Here is an 18,840-nt window from a genome sequence, read left to right on the forward strand (position 1 = left end):
CATTCCCTTTGCCTTCTATAACCACAGAGCCTAGTGTTAAACAATAATCCTTCAACATAAAAGACATTTGGGAAATGTTCAAACTCACTGCAAGGTGGACTTACGTTTTGTAAAGATTCTCAACAATAAAAGCTATAACATAAATTACAGGGTTATCCCTGAATGAACTAGAAAATGAAATTAACCATCAGCTGACCCTATTCCTGCCCATTCTCCCTCCCTAGTCTCTTCCATTCTCCAAATGTTCTGGTAAATTAACACTTCACTACAATATAGGAGTGTGTTAGGAAGTGAATGAACGAATATTTTTATGGCTGAAAGAGAGTGGGGGAAGGATGAATGACTTTCTCCTGTAAAGTATTGACTGGTATTTCCCAGTCTGAAAATAGGAACACAACACTTCACCTCTCTGGATCCTGGTTTCTCACTTCTAAAAATGAGAAAAATAACGTCTGCTTTTCCCTCCTTACCACAGGAATATGAGCTAGTGCCTCAGCATGTATTGGAGGCTAAGGAAGCTCCTGAACCCCAAGGGTCCTTCCAGACTCTCCTGAAGCTTCCATATAAAAACTCAGTTCAATTAACCATGCAAGTTTCTGTGGCGTTACTATTCCCAGGCAGGTGGCTCCCAAGCACAGCCAGACCATGAGGCTCTTATTACAGAAAGGCCATTAGAACCCAGCCCAGAGAAGCTAGCGTTGAGAGTAATTGCTGGAGAGGAGTAAACCCACCCCTCCCCTCTCTGCACCCTGCCCACACTTTAATCCACCCAGCTCTCCGAGGAAAGCTATCCTGGGTCTTAAAATATAGCAGGGCAATTTGAAAAGCAATGAGAGGGAGAGAGGATTAGGCCAAGTGGAAAGGAATATGTTTCTAATGAGGAGAATGAGGTAGATCTTGTATTGCTGTACTTTGGCACACACTTTCCCTGGGAGAATTCCTCCTTCTCAGCCCGACTTGTCCACTCAAAGATTAGCTTCTCTGGCAATCTTTGTCCCATTTTCTCAGGCTTCACTAGTCACCCCTCCTGTGTGGTCCTTCAGCACCTTGGATGCAATCCTGGTTCGAGGAACCCATCATGTTGTCTTGGGGTTGCTTCTCACACTAGATTCTGAGCTCCCCATCCTGCCTCCTCATTCCCAGGGCCTGGCACCCAGTTGTGCTGAGTCAATGGTCACACTGATCCTTTTGCTGCCATCAGACCAAGTAGACCAGGAAGGAAATGGACGACAGGACATTTTCATCTTTAAATCATGACCTTTGGGGATGGAAGATCCCTTAAGAGGTCATCAAATGTATTCCCCTCATTGAGCAAGATTAATGAAGTGCCTGGTGAGACATCCTCATGTTCTGTCTTTGACTCAGGTCCCCAGCATTATTGTGCCCAAAGCTATCTCATCCACCCTCAGCTAGCTCCACCTCCCCTTTTGTGAAACCTATTTAATAACTGTCTTTTTATAGCAAAAATATGTCCTACCTTTTTATTATGTACAATTTCAACCACATATAAAAGTAGAGAAAAATATATAAAATATATATAATTATAAAATATATAAGTACACATGTAAAATATAATGTAATAAAACATTTTTTAAGTAGATAAAATAGTACAATAAACCCATCACCCAATTTCAGCACTTTTAAACACATGATCAGTCTTGTATCATCTACAGTCACTGGATTGTTTGGAAGCACATTCCAGCTAGCATGTCAAATAAACACTTTTTTACTTCCTTTACATTCACAGGGAAGATGAAAATTAATTTAAATCATGAAGAACCTCTATGTGTTTTTTGGGGGGGGAGGAAGAACCTTCGAAATCGTATCATATACTCCTCCAAAGCCCCAAACTGATTTTTTTTTCTAGCAAACACTTAATGGGTGTCCAAAGCAAGAAACAAGGCGACAAGCATTATGTAAAACATGAGTACTGATTTTGCAAAGACTAGACCCTCCAGGCTCTGTCTGGAACAAAGGTGTGCAAAAGGCTGGAGCAGTGAAAGGACCAACACTCTCAAATGCTTTTTTCTTCTGAATTCAATAGTCGTATTCCCTGTGCACACACACACCCCCACTCCCTTACCCCTTCAGCATTCTTGCTCACTCCCACAAACATGCACCCAACAGGAGAGGACACCTTTGCACTCTCACGGACACTAGCCCTCATTCACGGGCAGCTGCCTGGTTTGGACAGCTGTTTTCTAAACATGTTGGAGAATTCAGAGCCCCAGTACTAGAAAGCTTTTCTTTCTCAAGTAGCACATTGTTCCATGGAGGCTTAATTCTGCGGCTCCCAGAGGGATCGCCACAGGATGTATCAAAATAGACAACCCACACTCACTCAATGTGCCAAAGCACTCCTTTTGGGGTGTCAGGTTAAAAACTGTTAAAGTACCACTGCATAATGGCCAGTGCTATTTCTGCTGATGATTATTAACTCTGTTTATATGCCTAAGATCCCATATTGGGAAAACTTTATTGCCCACTCAAAACTTTCACTCCTCAGGTGTCACCTTGTCAATCTTGAAGCACTTAGCACATAGCACTTATACCCAGGGAAATGTGCGAGGCATGTTTATCATCCTCCCTGGATAGAGGTGGAAGGAGCACCCAGACAGAGAGTTCATGTTTATGGGGAGCCCCTTCATGCACTGCAGTAGGCGTTGTCTACTCAAATTCTTGCAATGATGCTATGAAGTATTTTTTTTTAAAGATTTTATTTATTTATTTGACAGAGAAAGAGACAGCGAGAGAGGGAATACAAGCAGTGGGAGTGGGAGAGGGAGAAGGAGGCTTCCTGCCGAGCAGGGAGCCCGATGCGGGGCTCGATCCCAGGATGCTGGGATCATGACCTGAGCTGAAGGCAGAAGCTTAACGACTGAGCCACCCAGGCGCCCCTATGAAGTATTTTTTATTTGCTCCATGGTACAGACAAAAGACACTTAAGTTCAAAGGATTTAAATGATTTGCCCAAAGCCCACAGCTAGGAAGTTCTAGAGCCCAAGTTCTAAATGAGGTTTTTAAACTGTCAAAATCATGGCCTTTTTTCTGTACTAGTAATTCCCAATTTTTCCATGTAGAAGTAACTACACCCATTGAAATTATTTTTATTTTTTAACTTTTAATTTTGCAGCAATCTCAGATTCATTTAAAAACTTGTAAAAATGGCACAAAGAGTTCCCATTGACCCTTCAGCCAACTTCCCCAAAGGTTAACATCTTACAGACCAGTGACCAAAACCAGGAGCTTAATGTTGATACGATACTGTTAACTAGTTTACACACCTTATTCAAGTGTCACCAACTGTCCCACTAATGTCCTTTACTCGGTGCAGAATTCAATTCAGATCACTCATTGTATGTAGTTGTCATATCTTCTTAGACTCCTCTAATCTGGGACATTTCCCTCATTGTTCTTCATTCTCTGTGGCCTTGACACTTTTGGAAAGTACTGCCTAGTTGTTCTGTAGAATGTCCCTTGATTTAGCTCCCTTTTAATGTGTCACTTTCACAAACACTCAAGTGACTTGACTAGTACCTTGAGTATTTGTTGATTGAGAATATACTTACTGACAAGATGCTACACTAAAGTGAGGGATGCTTTTGATTTTGTTCATCACAGTGGCTTTCATACACATTAAAAAAAAAGTATGTATATCTGTGTGATAATTTTCACTTAGTCTACCAGCAGCGCTTGGGTATATTTAGTTTCATCTAACCTGAAGATGTCTTGGCAGCGCCGCCTGAGATCAGCAGTCACAGTCACACACACACCAAGGCAGAAATTCTCAAAGAAAATTTGAAGAAGTGAGTAAGGTCAGATAACAACATTAAGAGCTAATGTTTATTGGACATCTGCAAATTTATCCTTATGTTTGCATTCCACACTATGCCAAGAGTTTTGCATGTGTTCTATCATTTGAACCTCACAGCAACCTCTGAGACAGATACTGTTATTATCATTCCCATTCTATAGTAGAGAAAAATGAAGATTCTGGGTCTGTAAATGATTGTCCCAATATCATACCACTACTACACAGCAACACTGGGATTTGAAAGCAGTTCTGCTTGGCTATGTAGGACCCATGTTCTTATCCACTGTGCTAACTTTCTGCAAAAGCATCTTTGATTCTTTGCTTCCATTGTTCTTATGCCTGGAACAGTCTTCATTGCCCTATTTTCCATATTCTTTCCTTGATTTGGTCTTTAAGGTCCAGTTCTAAGTTCATTCTTCTAGGGAGACTGCTGTTGGTGGAGGGAGTTGGTATGCCGGCCCCAGGTGCTGCTCCTCCACATGATATGGCATGAAGAGGATAGCAGAACTAGAAGGGGCTTGGATATTTCTGAGGACAACCTCCTCCTTTTATAACTGAGGAGATAGTAACAAAACCACTCGTATTTACTGAGTGCTCACTGTGGGTCAAGCAGTTTCTACATGCTCAATATGTGTTCTCTCATTTACCTTTCTCACAACCCTAAGAGAGAGGTACTAATACTGTTGAGGGAGAGACGTCTAGAGCTCACCATACCTGAGTTTCCTCTCTTTCCAGGCACCCAGGAGGATGACACTCTCCATCCCTACTGCTATTAGGTAGAGCCATTCTAGATTCAGCCAATGAGCTGTAGGTAAAAGCAATGTGTCATTTGTGAGCTGATGCATGTCATTGTGGGTACTCAGTGAGCTATGGGACAGCAAGCTGTGTACTTTCTGTTGCCTTGCCTTGGGACTCTGGGGCTTCCCCAGTGAGGCCCCTGATTTGACTTTGCTCAAGAATACTCTCTGAACATAATTCAGGAGTGAGAATTAATGGTTGTATTAGCCGGGGAAATTAACATTAGCTGGGCAACAGACAAACCTCCAAGTCTCAGCATCTTAATATAATCAAAGTTTGCATCTCCCTCATGTTACAGCCCTGTGTTGGTTAGCTTTTTCCATCTTGCAGCTATCCTGTTTGAAACTTATAGCTCTCAGATCACTGAGGCAGGGAAAGAGAGAGATGCAAGAGGTATCACTTCCTGTCTCTCCCCTGAGTGACACATGTCACTTCCTTCTTAGTCACATGGTCCTGTATCCTCTCTGCACCTCCAGTGCCCACCTGCCTGTTGCTTGTATGTCCTCAGGTCTGGGGGAGGCATCTCTTCTTCCCCACTTTGGTTGCCTCTCCAAACTGTTGCCTAATACACAGTCTTCCTGAATCACCTGCATTAGAACTGTGAAAGCCAGTGGTTGAAAATGCAGATTTCAGGGCACTACCCCGGGGCCATGGCCTGGGACTCAGCATTTCCCCCCCCGGAGGCACTTCTTGGAATCCACAAACATTTCAGAACTATTATAAAGTATGCGGCTCAGGTCAATGTCACCCAAACTTCAGTCACGTACACTTTCAAGGTATGCATGTACTATCTATCCTATTATTTACTTGATACTTAACATTTTTCTTGAAATGTCTTACATTTTTACTTCAATAAATGTATTTCTAAAGGAGACTTTTGTCACTACCATAAATAAAAAACTGATGTCATTTACCAAAGTAGGAATAGACAAGCTGTGTCTATATGATAGAATATTATTCAGTGCTAAAAAGAAATGCGCTATCGAGGTACAAAAAGACACAGAGGAACTGTAAGTGCATATTACCAGTGAAAGAAGCTAGTCTAGGGCGCCTGGGTGGCTCAGTTGGTTAAGTGACTGCCTTCGGCTCAGGTCGTGATCCTGGAGTCCCGGGATCGAGTCCCGCATCGGGCTCCCTGCTCGGCAGGGAGTCTGCTTCTCCCTCTGACCCTCCCCCCTCTCATGTGCTCTCTCTCTCTCTCTCATTCTCTCTCTCAAATAAATAAATAAATAATCTTAAAAAAAAAAAAAAAGAAGCTAGTCTGAAAAGGCTACATACTGCATGATTCCAACTATATGACATTCTGGCAGAGGCCAGGCTATATCGCCAGGAGTTAGGGGGTGGGAGCAAAAGGATAAATGGTGGAGCACAGGGAACTTTTTAAGCCATGAAACAATAATAATACCATATATGGTAGACACATGCCATTATCCATTTGTCAAAACCCTTCAAACATATAACACCAAGAGTGAACCCCAATGTAAACTATGGACTTTGGGTGATAATGATGTGTCAGTGTTGGTTCATCCATTGTAACAAATCACTACTCTGGTGCAGGATGAGGTTGGGGTGGAGGGTTGGCCACAAGTGAGTATATGAGAACTCTGTACTTTCAGTCCAGTTTTGCTTCAAACCTAAACCTGCTTTAAAAAATAATCTATTAATAAAAGAATAGATACATACAACTGCAAATAAAACAAGACTAACAAATTATAGCTAGATATTACTGGATGTCCAAAGACTCTGAGCCTGATGCCTTCTCTTTGTTTACAAAGGAAATTGACAAGTGTTAAAAAGGTGTTAAAGACATATTATCACTCCAGTGAGATTTTCCCCTAGACATAATCATAAGGCATGAGAACAAACTGAAAAGAGAACAGCGTTCCTCACTTGATGATCAACATTATTTAACATGGTGTCTGTCTGCGGTATCCATCTCATCCCAGGCTTTCAAGAAACACTAGTCTAGGGATGACCCTGAATGCAAACACCTTGCTGTCACATGTTGGGCAATCATTTCTTCTGCCACTTCCCCTACATGCTCCTCTGTGTGCATAGCCTGCTCCTGGCCTCTAGGGACTCAGAATCTAGGAAAGTGTCTTTCTGCACAGTTCCTGCCAAGAAGAGAGTGCTGCTTAATAAAGATCTGTCAGGAACATAGCGGTGATGGAGATACATAAAGACAACTATGTTGGGGGTGAGAGACCTGGGCAGGAGAGCAGGGAGGTTGAACTGAATCAGGCAATACAGAGGCAGAAAGTCAGCTAAACAGACACACTGGATCTGAATGCACACCTCTGATGTCAGGCACAAAAACAGCTGGGGTTTACTGTGGTCAAAGCACAGCCTTACTTAGAGCACCTGATTTTTTAAGGCTGTAGTAACAGAGAGTAGTAGGAAAGGCAGCAGCATGATCTGGGAACCCTACTCCAGGTCTCTGAGTCACATTGACAGAATGGGGGTAATTATCACTCCCATTTAATGAACAGCTTGCTGTGTGCCTAGAACTTTAATACAGCATGTCCACCACTTATGGTAAGTGTTCAAGCTGAATATTTTATTCTTGTTTTGTAGACAATGAAATCAAGGTCTAGGGAGATTAAGTAACTTGCCCAAGGTCACCCAGCTGGGAAGGGCCCAAATTGGGATTTAAATTCATGTCTTTCTGACTTCAAAGCCTGTGTTCCTCCCATCATTCAGCAAGAGAACAAGAACAGGTCTGCTCCTGGCCAAGTGGACTCAAGCCAGGACAACAATCACTATGATTGCTAGGATAAGAATCATCACTATTTGTTATTATAGAATCTGAAAAGGAGGTTGGATGGGGCGGAGGGGGGTCTCAAGGGAGCATCCATATCCCTCTTGCTTGGCATTTTAATTTGTATACTGACACATACACATATGTGCACATGTACACACACACACACAAATATACCATCTACCATGTGTACCAAATATACCATCTACCAGGGACCACAGATAGCACTATTAGTCTGGAATGAACATGTGCCAAGAAGGAAACCAAGGGATCAACAAATTTTGAGCCCCTACTGTATGCAGAGTCATATGCTAGCCACTAGGGTGGCTTCAAGAGGCTTCTTTTGGAGAAATTGATGTTGATTGACTTCAACCACATCCAAAGTGACCTTTCCATAAAGAAGGAAATTAATTTGATCTGTCCACCTCAACATCTCTGAACAGGACCCCTGAAGAAATCCTCACGCGGGCAATGAACTAGACCCAAGACGAGGGCTTGAATCATGGAGTTCGACAGAGCCTCTATTTGTGGATCCTCTTTTTTGCTGATAGTTTGCATTTACCTAGAACTCAAATTGTAACTAAATCAATTTTGCCTATTTTGTTATGAAGCAGTCGGTCCCACGTGCACCCCATCTTTACTTTTAACATACACAGAGGGAGGTATCAAATGTGTACTCTATGCAATACGCACACATAGACTCTATCTTACATATGATACATCTCGGTAGGGGGATGGTGTGCAGCTCAGGCCACACAGTATTCACTTGCCAGCTCCTTTACATCCAGGCTCACTTCCAACTTGGCTTCCTTCCCAGCAAACAAGAAGCAGCTCGCTCATTCCCACACTCCTTTGAGTAGCCCCTCCCCCCTCAACTTGCTCCCCCTCCCCCAACTTACAGGCCACAGCTGGGCTTCTCCGACACACCAGCTGGAAAAGAGGAGAGCGGTGGTGGAGGGGAGGGGAGAGAGAATCCTAGTATCTGGCCTTTCTCCTCCCAGGCTCTTTAGAAATCCGTATTTTACTCCTGCCCTACCAGCTTTATTAAGTACTTCTCTATATGGGGGCTTCAGCTAGAAGCCACACCCAATAAATTAGCCAGCCCACCACAACCAGACACAGGCTGACAAGTGAGGAAGGATGACTCCAAAGTGAACACTGTGTAGAGGATCTACAGACAATCGAGGTGAGAATCACTCCACAACTGTCAAGACAGAAGGTGCCTCTCTTCCTCCAATCCTTAATTCTGTCAAAGTGAGACAGGTGCACTCAATGCCTTATTCCTGTGCATGCATGTGCATGTATGTGTGCGTAAAAAATAGATGGCTAAATCTGGAAAGTAGCCAAGGACCTGATGGTGGAGGTTGAACATCCTTACATCACTTCCCAATAAAGAATGAGAGCACAGGGTCCTTGCAGCTTTCCGTTTAAACAGGACCAGGACTGACCAAAGTAGAAATGGAAAAACCACAGTGGAAAACCCAAGAGGGGAACATGACAACACCTGCTCATGACTCTGGGTTGGGGGGTAACTGGGCTTCCCCTTTTCTGGGACGTTCGGCATCCTTAGGTCCACAGTAGTATCTGTTGCTTATTGTTCATGACATGCTGCTTTCCTACTTTAGTATGTGCCTGGTGTAAATTGATGATTGCGAACAACTTAGGATTTCTGTGAACACAGGACAGAGATTATTCTTTGTGATTTCTGCTGAAGACACATTTGTACATGCCATCTATTGCACACACTAAGATTAGATACTGGGACGAGATGACCCCTTGAATTGAAAAGGGATGCAAGTTCATCTCTTTACACTTAGATTAAAAATGTCTCTGGACCCTCAAGCAATCTCCTTGTAATGAACCCCAACTTTCAAGCTCAGAAAGGATCTTGAGGGTCATTAGCTCCAGTCACCCGTTTGAGCCCCCTTTCTAAGGCAGACTATCATATCTTGGGACAGCTTTGATAGAAATTTCTTTCTACTATCAAAACCAAAGTTGGCCAAAGTACTGCCCTTTGTGATCCCACAGAACAGGTCTGCCCCTTCTGCACAGCACATTTTCAGCAGTTGATACCGGCAAGTGTTTTTCTTCCTTATAGTCTCTTCTCCCCAGCCCCCTACCTGTGGAGCTGTCCACTGGATGAGCTCTAGAGGATCATTCATTCAACAAAAACTTACAGAGTATGAAACAGGTGCCAGGCACCAGATTGGGAGCTGATGACCCAATGATGAGCGAACACACACAAGTTGCTGCTTCTAGGGATCTTATAATCCCTTTGCATACCTTCCTTAGACCCAGACAAGAGGGTCCCTTGCTGAAGAAGGCTCCACTCTGGCCCTTCTTCACCTGTACCCTTCCCATAGGAAATCTGTGAGGTCTAGGAGCTATGCCTCTCTTCTAGAACATGCTCTGATTACCTGGGACCCCAGAATTCCTCTGTATTGAGACATGAGCCTGCTCTCAGAACATTCAAGGTTTCTCTTCCTTGGGCTCAAAGGAAGAGGGGCAAGGGACAGCTGTTTAGGGGTTGTATGGACAGAGCTTGAGCAAGCCAGCTGGAATGTCCACGTGTGTGTGTGACAAAGGCTCATCCTGCTGCCAGATGTAGCCAGCAGTGGAAAGAAAATCAAAGTGGCTTGTAGACCAAGGGCTGGATACCCCCATATGGCTAGCACAGAATTCTAAGGAATCCAATAATTCTAAATTCAAACCTGTCTTCCAGGTTGTTTTGACATTTTATTTGCCAGGATAGGAGGATAAAATTCATTTTATTTAACAGTTATCTGGATTTATTACTTTTAGGTATTTTGGCTTATGGTATGTGAGCCTCTATCTATACTTTTGTTCTAGAGTCCATAAATGTTAGAGATGGGTCCATTCTTCGTGGAGACTGATATTAATTAAATGATCACACACACACACACACACACACACACACACACACACACACAAAAATGTAAAATTGAACCATAGTGCTAAGAAAAATAATACACTGTATGGGTCTCTCCTAAAATGCTCTACTTGATCTCCATTCCCAGGGTTCTCATTGCATCTTGGGCTCTCCAGGTTTTCCCGAGCACTGCAAAGCTCTTCTCTTACCCTCCCAGGACCCAAAACACTGACTAAAATATTTCACACTACTCTTGCCCCTTCTGAACGTGGAGCTCCATGGAAGCAAACACCAGGAAGAATAAGGGAGGTAAACCAAGCCTGTTCATCTCTTCCAAATTCATTTCTTCTTTTCCATTTGGTCCAAAACAGGTGCCCCACCACCACCACCACTGCCATGGTGGATTTCATTCTTGAACCCATCTCTAGGTGCTCCACAGCTGACCCTGCCTAGGAGATGGTTTCACCTCTTTGTCGAGGTGTCCATGTGTCTCACAGCTCTTCTGCTTCCAGCTGTCTAAACTCAGCCTACATCCATTGCTTCTCACTTGGTCTTCAGCAGCAACAGAGAAGCCTTCTCTGACTAATTGGGGAAAAGGTAGCACATTCCCCCCACTTGTCTCTCTGAAAAGGCACCCCACACACTGCTGCTTTTAAGCACACATCTCTTTCTTGTATCCAATATTACTATAATTCACCTGCGACCCACTGTTTGTGAGTTCTTGATCTCTATCAGTCTCTCTGATGTCTGGGTTAGATTGTGAAACTCCCAGAGGGCAGGGCCACATCAGCCCTGCGTCTCCAGACTCTGCTCGGCAGAGCAGCAGGCCTAGGGAGGCACTTACTTAATAAAGACCTTTGATGATGGAAACAGAGGAGCCGCACTCTGCGCCTAGAGGATTGTGAGTGCACAAGAAGCAATCTACTACCACCACCAGACCACAATCACAGCAGTCCTGCCAGGGACTAGACTGGGAGCTGGGGCCCACTGTTCCTTTTAAATGAGGCAGAGGGAGCACTGTCTTGCCCTCTGAGATAATAACAGCAAAACACTGTGACAGCATGGCTCTAACTGTGTTGACTGATCTGTTGCTCAGAATGACCATCAGTTGGGGTCTATCATTATTATCCCTGTCTTACAAAGGAAGAACCTGAAGCATGGAGGGGCATGCTACTTGTCCAGGCCTCGAACTGGGGCCATCTGGTTTCAGAGACCTCAGCTTACCCACTATGGTCCATCGAAGTGAACCAGTGCAGCTTCAGCCAGAAATAGAGGGTCAAGAGCTGCCAACTGGGCTCTTGTCCCACACTTCCATGGATCCTTGACCCCTGTCCAACCTGGATGAATGGCTGAGAGGAGGGGAGTGGCTACTCAGTCAGCTTTCCAGCATGGAGCCAAGTTGGCTCTCCAAGCATTTATTCACACACCATCCGTCTGCCTTCTCCTGTCCTCTCTTCTGTTTCTCAAACATGCTAAGCTTGTTCACACTTAGGTCTTTGAACCTGCTATTTCCTCCACCTGGAATGCTTTTCCCCCAGGCCAATGTATCAGGGGGTCCTTCTCATCACGTAGGGGCCAGCTCAGATGGCACATTCTTGGGAAGGCTGTCCCTGATCACTTTTTCTAATGTAGTTGCATCTTTCCCAAAACCTCCCTTTCATTCTTGTCTAACTCATTATACTGTTTGACTTTCATCATGGTCCTCAATACCATCTGAAATCGCTTTATTTGTCTACTAGTTGACTGGTCTGTTTCTGCATCTCTACTAGAAATGTCAGCTTCAGGACAGCAGAGGTCTCACCCGTTTTGTTCACTCCTGGATACTCAGTGCCTGGAACAGCATCTGGCACACTGTAGGTGCCCAGAAAACATTTTTAAAGTAAATGCATGCATGAATGAATGAATGTAAAGACCATTACAGACGTGCAAACCTGGAACTAGTTGGACCCTCCAGTGGCCCCTTACCACATAGAAGCCCTTGTCAGGAAGAGATCAGATCTTCATTTGGGGCAGTCTTTTAGCCCCTGGAGCAGCAGGCAAATGACTAGGGAGCTGTTTGATTCCTTTGTTTGGGCAAAGAAAAGACCAAGACATTCAGTTGCTGAGATTGCAGACTGCTCTCCCTTCAGAGCCACATGTGCAGGATTGCTGGACAGCTGGCTCCCTGAACAGAAAATAGGATACTGATATCTCAGCTTTTCACTTTCTTTCTGTCTCTCTGTCTCTTCCTACTCTAGAGGGTTTCCCCATCTCCCCTTTGTCCCCCTTCCTCACTGAAATCCTGTGAAGAAAATTGAGTAAAAAGAGGGAAAAATATGTTCATATCCAACACATGCTTCTCTTATCACTACTATAGCACAATCTCATTAAAATCTCCTGGCTCCTGCATGAATAATACAAACCCCCAAATAGAATCATCATATGCAGGAAGTGCTTGACTTAATCCAGTCTTAATGCCAACACGATGCCCCTATTCCTTCCACATAATAATAGAGCCCATTCCTTTATTGGTGTTAGCTTTTTTATTCAGTGCTTTATTTATGACACACCATAGAAATAATGAACAAGAAATGAAAGCTCCTAACCTCTGCCCAGACCCCATATCACGTGCAGGTATTTCACAATATTCCTACTGATCCTTTTCTTCTTCTTCTTTTCAACAAAGTACTGCTTTTTCATGATCAAAATACCTGCCATTATATTTTAATCCCTTTCAAGATGTTTTCAGGCTCATTATTTACTGAACCCTCCCAACACACTTATAAGGAAAAAAAGGAGGACAGAAAAAGGTGCCTCTAAACCACAGAAGTTGGAAAAGGGGCCCAGAGGCATAAAGTGATTTGAAGAAGTTCACACAGTGAAATACCATCCAGAACAGGCTCCAAGTCCTGCTGTTTTCTAGAGACAAGGGTGTTTCTGCCAGAAGCCACACTCCCAGCAGCCCCTGTGACATGCAGACCTAAGCCAGCCCATATGGGAAAAAAAAAAGCTTAAGAAATTTGGAAGCTAAGTAATTCTTTCTTTTGGAAAAGATGAGGCTCCTGATTGGGGCAAAAGGCTGACCAGGAGCATCCCAAAATGAGGCCTCACTCTTGCTCTCAGCCAAGCCATCCCACCTTGTGCCCATGAATGGAAGTGGAGACAAGGTCTGGAAAAAGGGCACTGAGCAGGTGCCCTGGACTGCCTCACCTAACAAGAGTCCTCAACTCTGGGCAGGACTTCATTTGGGACTTCAGTAAGCCTAGTCATAAGAAGGAGGAACCCAGCCCTTAGCCCCTCAAAAACATTTATGCACACTGAGATCTATGTCACCTCCTCTCATAATGCCCAGGCTGTGGCCCCGGTCATCATCTGTCCCTGAAGCATGTTGCCCATTCAGAGCAAAGATAAAATGAATGAAAATATCAGCTAAGTCTGTCTCTCACAAAACAAGCCTTCAGCAAGAGCCAGAGCCCCCTCAGGATCACCGGCATGGCATCTACTGTTCTCCCACTTGTTCAGGAAGCACCCAGAAGTCTTCCTTCCACTTCTGGGAAGCTACTGAAAAAATAGCTGATGCGACCACAGAACTCTGACCAAGGTGCAATTTAATGTTCCTTCTCCAGCATCACTAACTAGATCAGATTTTTCAGATGAGACTTTTCTATCTGGGATTCTGTGGGAAGTGTCGCCATAATTCATGACTCTTGGGAAATGTCCACATACTATCTCCAGCCTCTAGCAGACACTAGATTGGAAGTGGAGCTGGAAGGGCTGGGGTGAGTCTATCTGTGAAAATCTGAATGAACAGGGAAGGGAGGACCTTCAAACTTAGGAAGACTGGTCCATGATTGTACTTGGCAACCCCTGTCCTGGATGGGGAGGGTTTAAGGGATATTCTAAGTTGATGTGCTTCAGGCCTGAGAAGGGGAGTAGATATGACAAGATTCCTTACTTCCTTCTCCATATCTCTTAAACTCACTCTCAACCCACTTACCTATTTGCTTTCAACCTAGGAAAAAAAACGTAAGTCCGCCAAGAAGTGTCTTACCAAACTGTAGAGTCTTCTTGGACCTAGAATCTCTCCCCATTTCTTCCTCGCTGACTAAAACATACCACTGAGGATGTCAGTGTAATATGGTAGGGGGTAGTTCAAAGTAAGAGAATAGGGTCAGGCTTGTTGTGTTTCAGTCTATGAGAATAGGGAAAGAGGAGACAATCTCTGCACATTTCCCTCCGAAGAGGGAAGATGTTTGAATCTGGGACTGAAGATGGGCTGGGGGAAATGTCAGTAACAACAAATCAGATAAAAAGATATCTTGGCTTCAAGCATGAATGTACCACCAAGTTCCTTCATTTTATCACTTCTGACTTCTGAATCTTCTATTCTGTGGACGCTTATGGAATTTTTGGATGGAATTGAAGACACTAGCATTGGAAGGAAAATTCAAAAACTGGGGTACAACTGAGTCACCAAACAGGCTCTACCAGACACCTTTTGGGCAAACTTAACCACAAGAAACATCATTGAGGAGCCCTTAAAACATATATTCCTCACACTAGAGACAGCACTATGGTTCCCCAGGGCAAGCAGGGGAGTAGTAATGTGCAAGACCTAGAGACACCATAAGGCAGCAGGAAAAGGGAAAAAGGGTCTCACCTGTTCCGGCCCCTGGAAGCAGATGCGGCAGAGCGGGGTCTTCATGCCACTGTCCAGGCTGCTGCCCAGTGAGTAGCAATCCTCAGCCTTCCCCTTACAGAAGTCATCTGAGGAGGCACTGCTGAGCAGCGAGGTGGGTGGCTCGGTGGCTGGGCCACCCCAGTCATCTTCCACAGAAGAAGGTGGCAAAGGTGGTGGAGGTGGCAGAGGAGTGGTCTCCCTGCCCACCCCTTCTCGAGGGCCCCTCCAGCCTGCCCACCCCCCGGCACCCAGAGCCGGAAGGGTGTTGTTGTTGGCCGCCAAACTGGGGGGCTGGGGGTCGCCGTGCATGGGCAGGGGCGCTGGAGGGGGGCGCCGCAGTAGGAAAACCTTCAGGTCATTGAAGAGCATGCGGCAGCGGCACTTGAGGAGACCCTGGTGGCGCAACATCTGGGGAGCCGGGGCACACGATCCACAGCGGTACCAGGCACAGCAACAACAGAAGCACCACCACCACCCGAGCAGCCCGCTCAAGGGCATCAGCATGTGCCCAGGGGTAGCAGGAAGCCCAGGAGGGGCAGCTGGAGTCTTTTCAAAGGAAGATAGGAGAATGGTTTTGGGGGGGGTCCCCAGCAGAGCTGTGTTATGGGGGGAATCTGCTTTCTTGCTGGCTCCTCTTACACCCCCTCAAAGTAGCAAATCAATTGCCCCCAGGACTGAGAACTGTGAGTCACCGGTTCTGAACTCTCCCTGGAAAGACCGACAACAACAAAAAGGGTTTTCTTGCCCCCCCCCCGCCCCACACCAACCTTAGCTTTGCTCAGAGTGTCTCCTTTTTTGCCTTTGACTTGGGGGTATGGCAGGGGAAGGGGGGTAAAAAAAGAATGTTGAGGAAGGGCTCTTTGGGCCTTGAGATCAAGGTCTAGTTGTCAGAAAGTTTCCCAAGAGAAGATATTTTCAGTTCTTCTCAAATTCCTAGGCAGTGGGAAATCTCTTTTCTTTTGTATAAAAGGGTGGGGAAGATTATAAATCAAATTTGGAGTGGACTGAGCTGGGCTTAGGGCAAAACAGCTCAGTGAAAAATTGAGTACTGTATGTGCAGAGAGAAAAGATAGTTTTCCTCAGGAAGCTGGAGATTGGTTGTGGGGGGTGGGGGGTACGGTGGGGAGGAGAGGATGTTGGGAGAAGTTTTAATTCTCCTGGGCGGAAAACTGGGGCAATTAATCCCCAGAAGCACCAGAGTTGTTTTTAAGAGAGCGGTTGGGGGGTGGGGCGTGGGTAGGGATTGCAGGTGAAATTGGGCAAGGGGCTTGTGCTTTGCCTCTGCAGCCAAAAGGCTGCATGGAAGAGGGTAAAGCCAATTAAGGAGAACAGAAGTGGGAAAATAATGGACTGAGGAAAGGGAAAGAAAGGGGGAAAAAGAAATGATCCTTTAACCCTTGCAGAGCCGCTTCCTTCCTGAGCATTAAGATCCTGGCTAGAGGAAAGGTGTGTGTATAGGGGACAGGAGGCAGTGGAGCAGAGAGAAGGGGTAGAGAAAAGGGGCGTGTGGGAAGAGACAGGAGGAAGGAGTAGTTACATGATCTCAGCCCCCAGCCCAGCCCTGCGGCAGTCTGTAAATCCAGGGCCCCTTCCCTTTGGCTCCATCAAAGGTCCCTTTGGGCGAGGGGCAAAGGCCGGGAGAAGGGCAGATCCGGGCGGGTGAGTGGCCTCGCCTTCTCTTCCTCTTCCTCTTCTGGGCCGTTATCGCCCTCCTCCTCTTGCTCCGAGTCTGCCCGCGGCCGCCGATGCTGCTGTGGCGGCAGCAGTGAATGCTGGTCGGCGTCCCGGTGTCTCCGGGGCGGGGGCTGCTCCGGCTCGTCCTCTGGCTGCTGCTCGCCGTCCGGCGCGGCCGCGACTACCGGCTTCATGATCCTCCTCCTCCTCCTCCTCCTTCCCTGGGGGCCGGCTCTGAGCCCCCGCTCCCGGGCAGCGCTGCCATGCAACCAGCGGCGAGGCAGGCGTAGGGGTGGGGGCGGCTGGGGAGTGAGGAGGGGGGGCAATAAAAAATGAAATAAAACTAGTGGAAGAATAATAATTCGGTTCTCAAATAATCAGGAAAGAGTGCTTCTGGAGGGGTGGGGGTGGAGGAGGGCGGCTGCTGGGTCTTCACGGCAGCTCTGCCCCCGCTACCCCCACCAAGGGCGGCCTCGGCCGGCTCTCTGCCACCCCCCCCCCACGCCCCTCCCTCCTCTCCGCTGCCTCCGGCTGGTTGGGCTCGCTGTTGCTACCTCCTCGCAGATGCAACGAGGTAAGGCTTGTTTGCGGTGCCAGTTGCAGGTGGGGAGGGGGAAACGAAGCAGTGTGGCCGAGGTGGGAGACAGCCAGCAGTTGGCTCCGGCTTGGTCCTCGCGACTCCTCAAAGCCGTATATAAATATATCTCTTATAAAAGGCGAGAGGAAGCAAATCAGATTCCAGGCTGCTGCCAGGTGTTGTCTCGTCTTCCGCCGTTGCTCAGCACCCGCCGCCGCGACTGCTGCCCCCCTGGCTCAGTTCCCAAAGGGGTGGTGCTGGAAGGGAGGTGGCGGCGCGGTGAGCTGACCGTCCGAGAAATGGAAACAAGGTTCTTGCAGCGGAGAAGGCTCTCAGCTATCTCCGCCGCTGCCGCCGCCGCCGCCGCCGCCGCTGCTGCATTCAGCACCCCAGGCGAGTGGACAGCTCCCACCCAGACCCCGCGCGTCACGCAAGTAGGGGCCTGACGCAGACGCCGCGGAGGGATGGAGGAGGGAAAGGGGCCAAGAGGAAAAGAGGCTACGGAGAGAGAGAGAAAGAGAGAGAGAGAGAGAGAGAGAGGAGAAGAGAACTGTTCGAGGGAAGGGGATGGGGAGGGACCAAGGGAAAGGGAAGGAAGGAGGCTAGGGAGGGATTTAGGAAGGAAGGGAGGAGGGAGCAAGAAAGGGAGAAAGGCAAGTGGGGTGGAAAGGAGCAATTCAGGGTACATTTTCCCCCAGCTGGAAAGTATCAGTGTGGATAGTAAGGTTGTAGAATTTCTTCCCAATGTCCATTATCACCAGCCCTCTCAACACGCATACACAGAGCCTTCTACATCTCAACCAGAGTCCGTTTCCCTGCTCATAAACATTGTAAGCAGATATCAGTCTGCAGGCTTTGGAAAAAATAAAGTTTTGTGATTTTCTCACTAACTCTGGGACTCGGTGGAGATTAAGTCCCTCATGACTAAGAACTCATGAGAAGAAACGCTTCAAAGAGGGAGGGGGATGCCAGCACCATTTTTGCTAGTTTCTTCTAGAAATTCAGCTCCAAAGGGCAGGATTTGTTTGTTGTTGTTGTTTTGGTCCATTTTAATCTTATGTGCCTAGGTCAGTGACGGCATGTAGTACGTGCTCAATACATATTTGTTGAATGGAATATGACCACCATCACCATCATCAAAGTCATCATTACTCCAAGCTATAGACCTCTTCCAATTGTGAATCATAAGAACCCAGAGCAATATTACAGCCTCCTCCTAACCAATATCTCCAGCCTCCCTCCATCCAAGCCTTTCACTAAGCTGCTGACAAGAGGTAATTTGAAATGGATTTTAATTTCCTTTTTTATTTCTGTTTCTGACTCATGTCACCCTACCCCATCCTTGTCAAGGAGTTTCTAGTGAGTAGTAAGGTCTCCCCAAATGTGAAGAGCAAGAAAAAGAAAACTTAAAGTGGTCTATACAAATAACTCAGTACTTAGAGTTGTAGACTTTGGTCATTTAAAACTTAGGTTTGCTTTCTTGCCTTTCTTCATAACCTCCCTCCCCCTCAATACACACACACCTCCAGGGTCATAGACTTGGGCAAGCTATCCCAATGAGTCATCTACACAGCTGTGGTAATGCCTTTAGAAATATTGGAGCCATAGAGAAGCATGCAAAATCTCTGCACCAAAATATCACTGACATGAAGTTCTGCCCTATGAATCA

At 46.2% G+C, this 18,840-nt stretch overlaps 1 protein-coding gene across 1 annotated transcript in view; it reads right to left on the reverse strand.

The window, feature by feature from the left end:
• Positions 1 to 17,720, reverse strand: part of MARCHF4 (membrane associated ring-CH-type finger 4) — a 107,905-nt gene extending 90,185 nt beyond the window's left edge. Inside the window, exon 1 of the mRNA XM_036085293.2 lies at positions 14,900 to 17,720. Within this exon, the coding sequence (XP_035941186.1) occupies positions 14,900 to 15,424 (525 nt within the window). The 5' untranslated portion in view covers positions 15,425 to 17,720. The remainder of the gene's footprint in view (positions 1 to 14,899) is intronic.
• Positions 17,721 to 18,840: the final 1,120 nt, after the last annotated feature.

The sequence above is a fragment of the Halichoerus grypus genome, chromosome 4, assembly GCF_964656455.1.
Source record: "Halichoerus grypus chromosome 4, mHalGry1.hap1.1, whole genome shotgun sequence".
NCBI classification, from domain to species: domain Eukaryota; kingdom Metazoa; phylum Chordata; class Mammalia; order Carnivora; family Phocidae; genus Halichoerus; species Halichoerus grypus.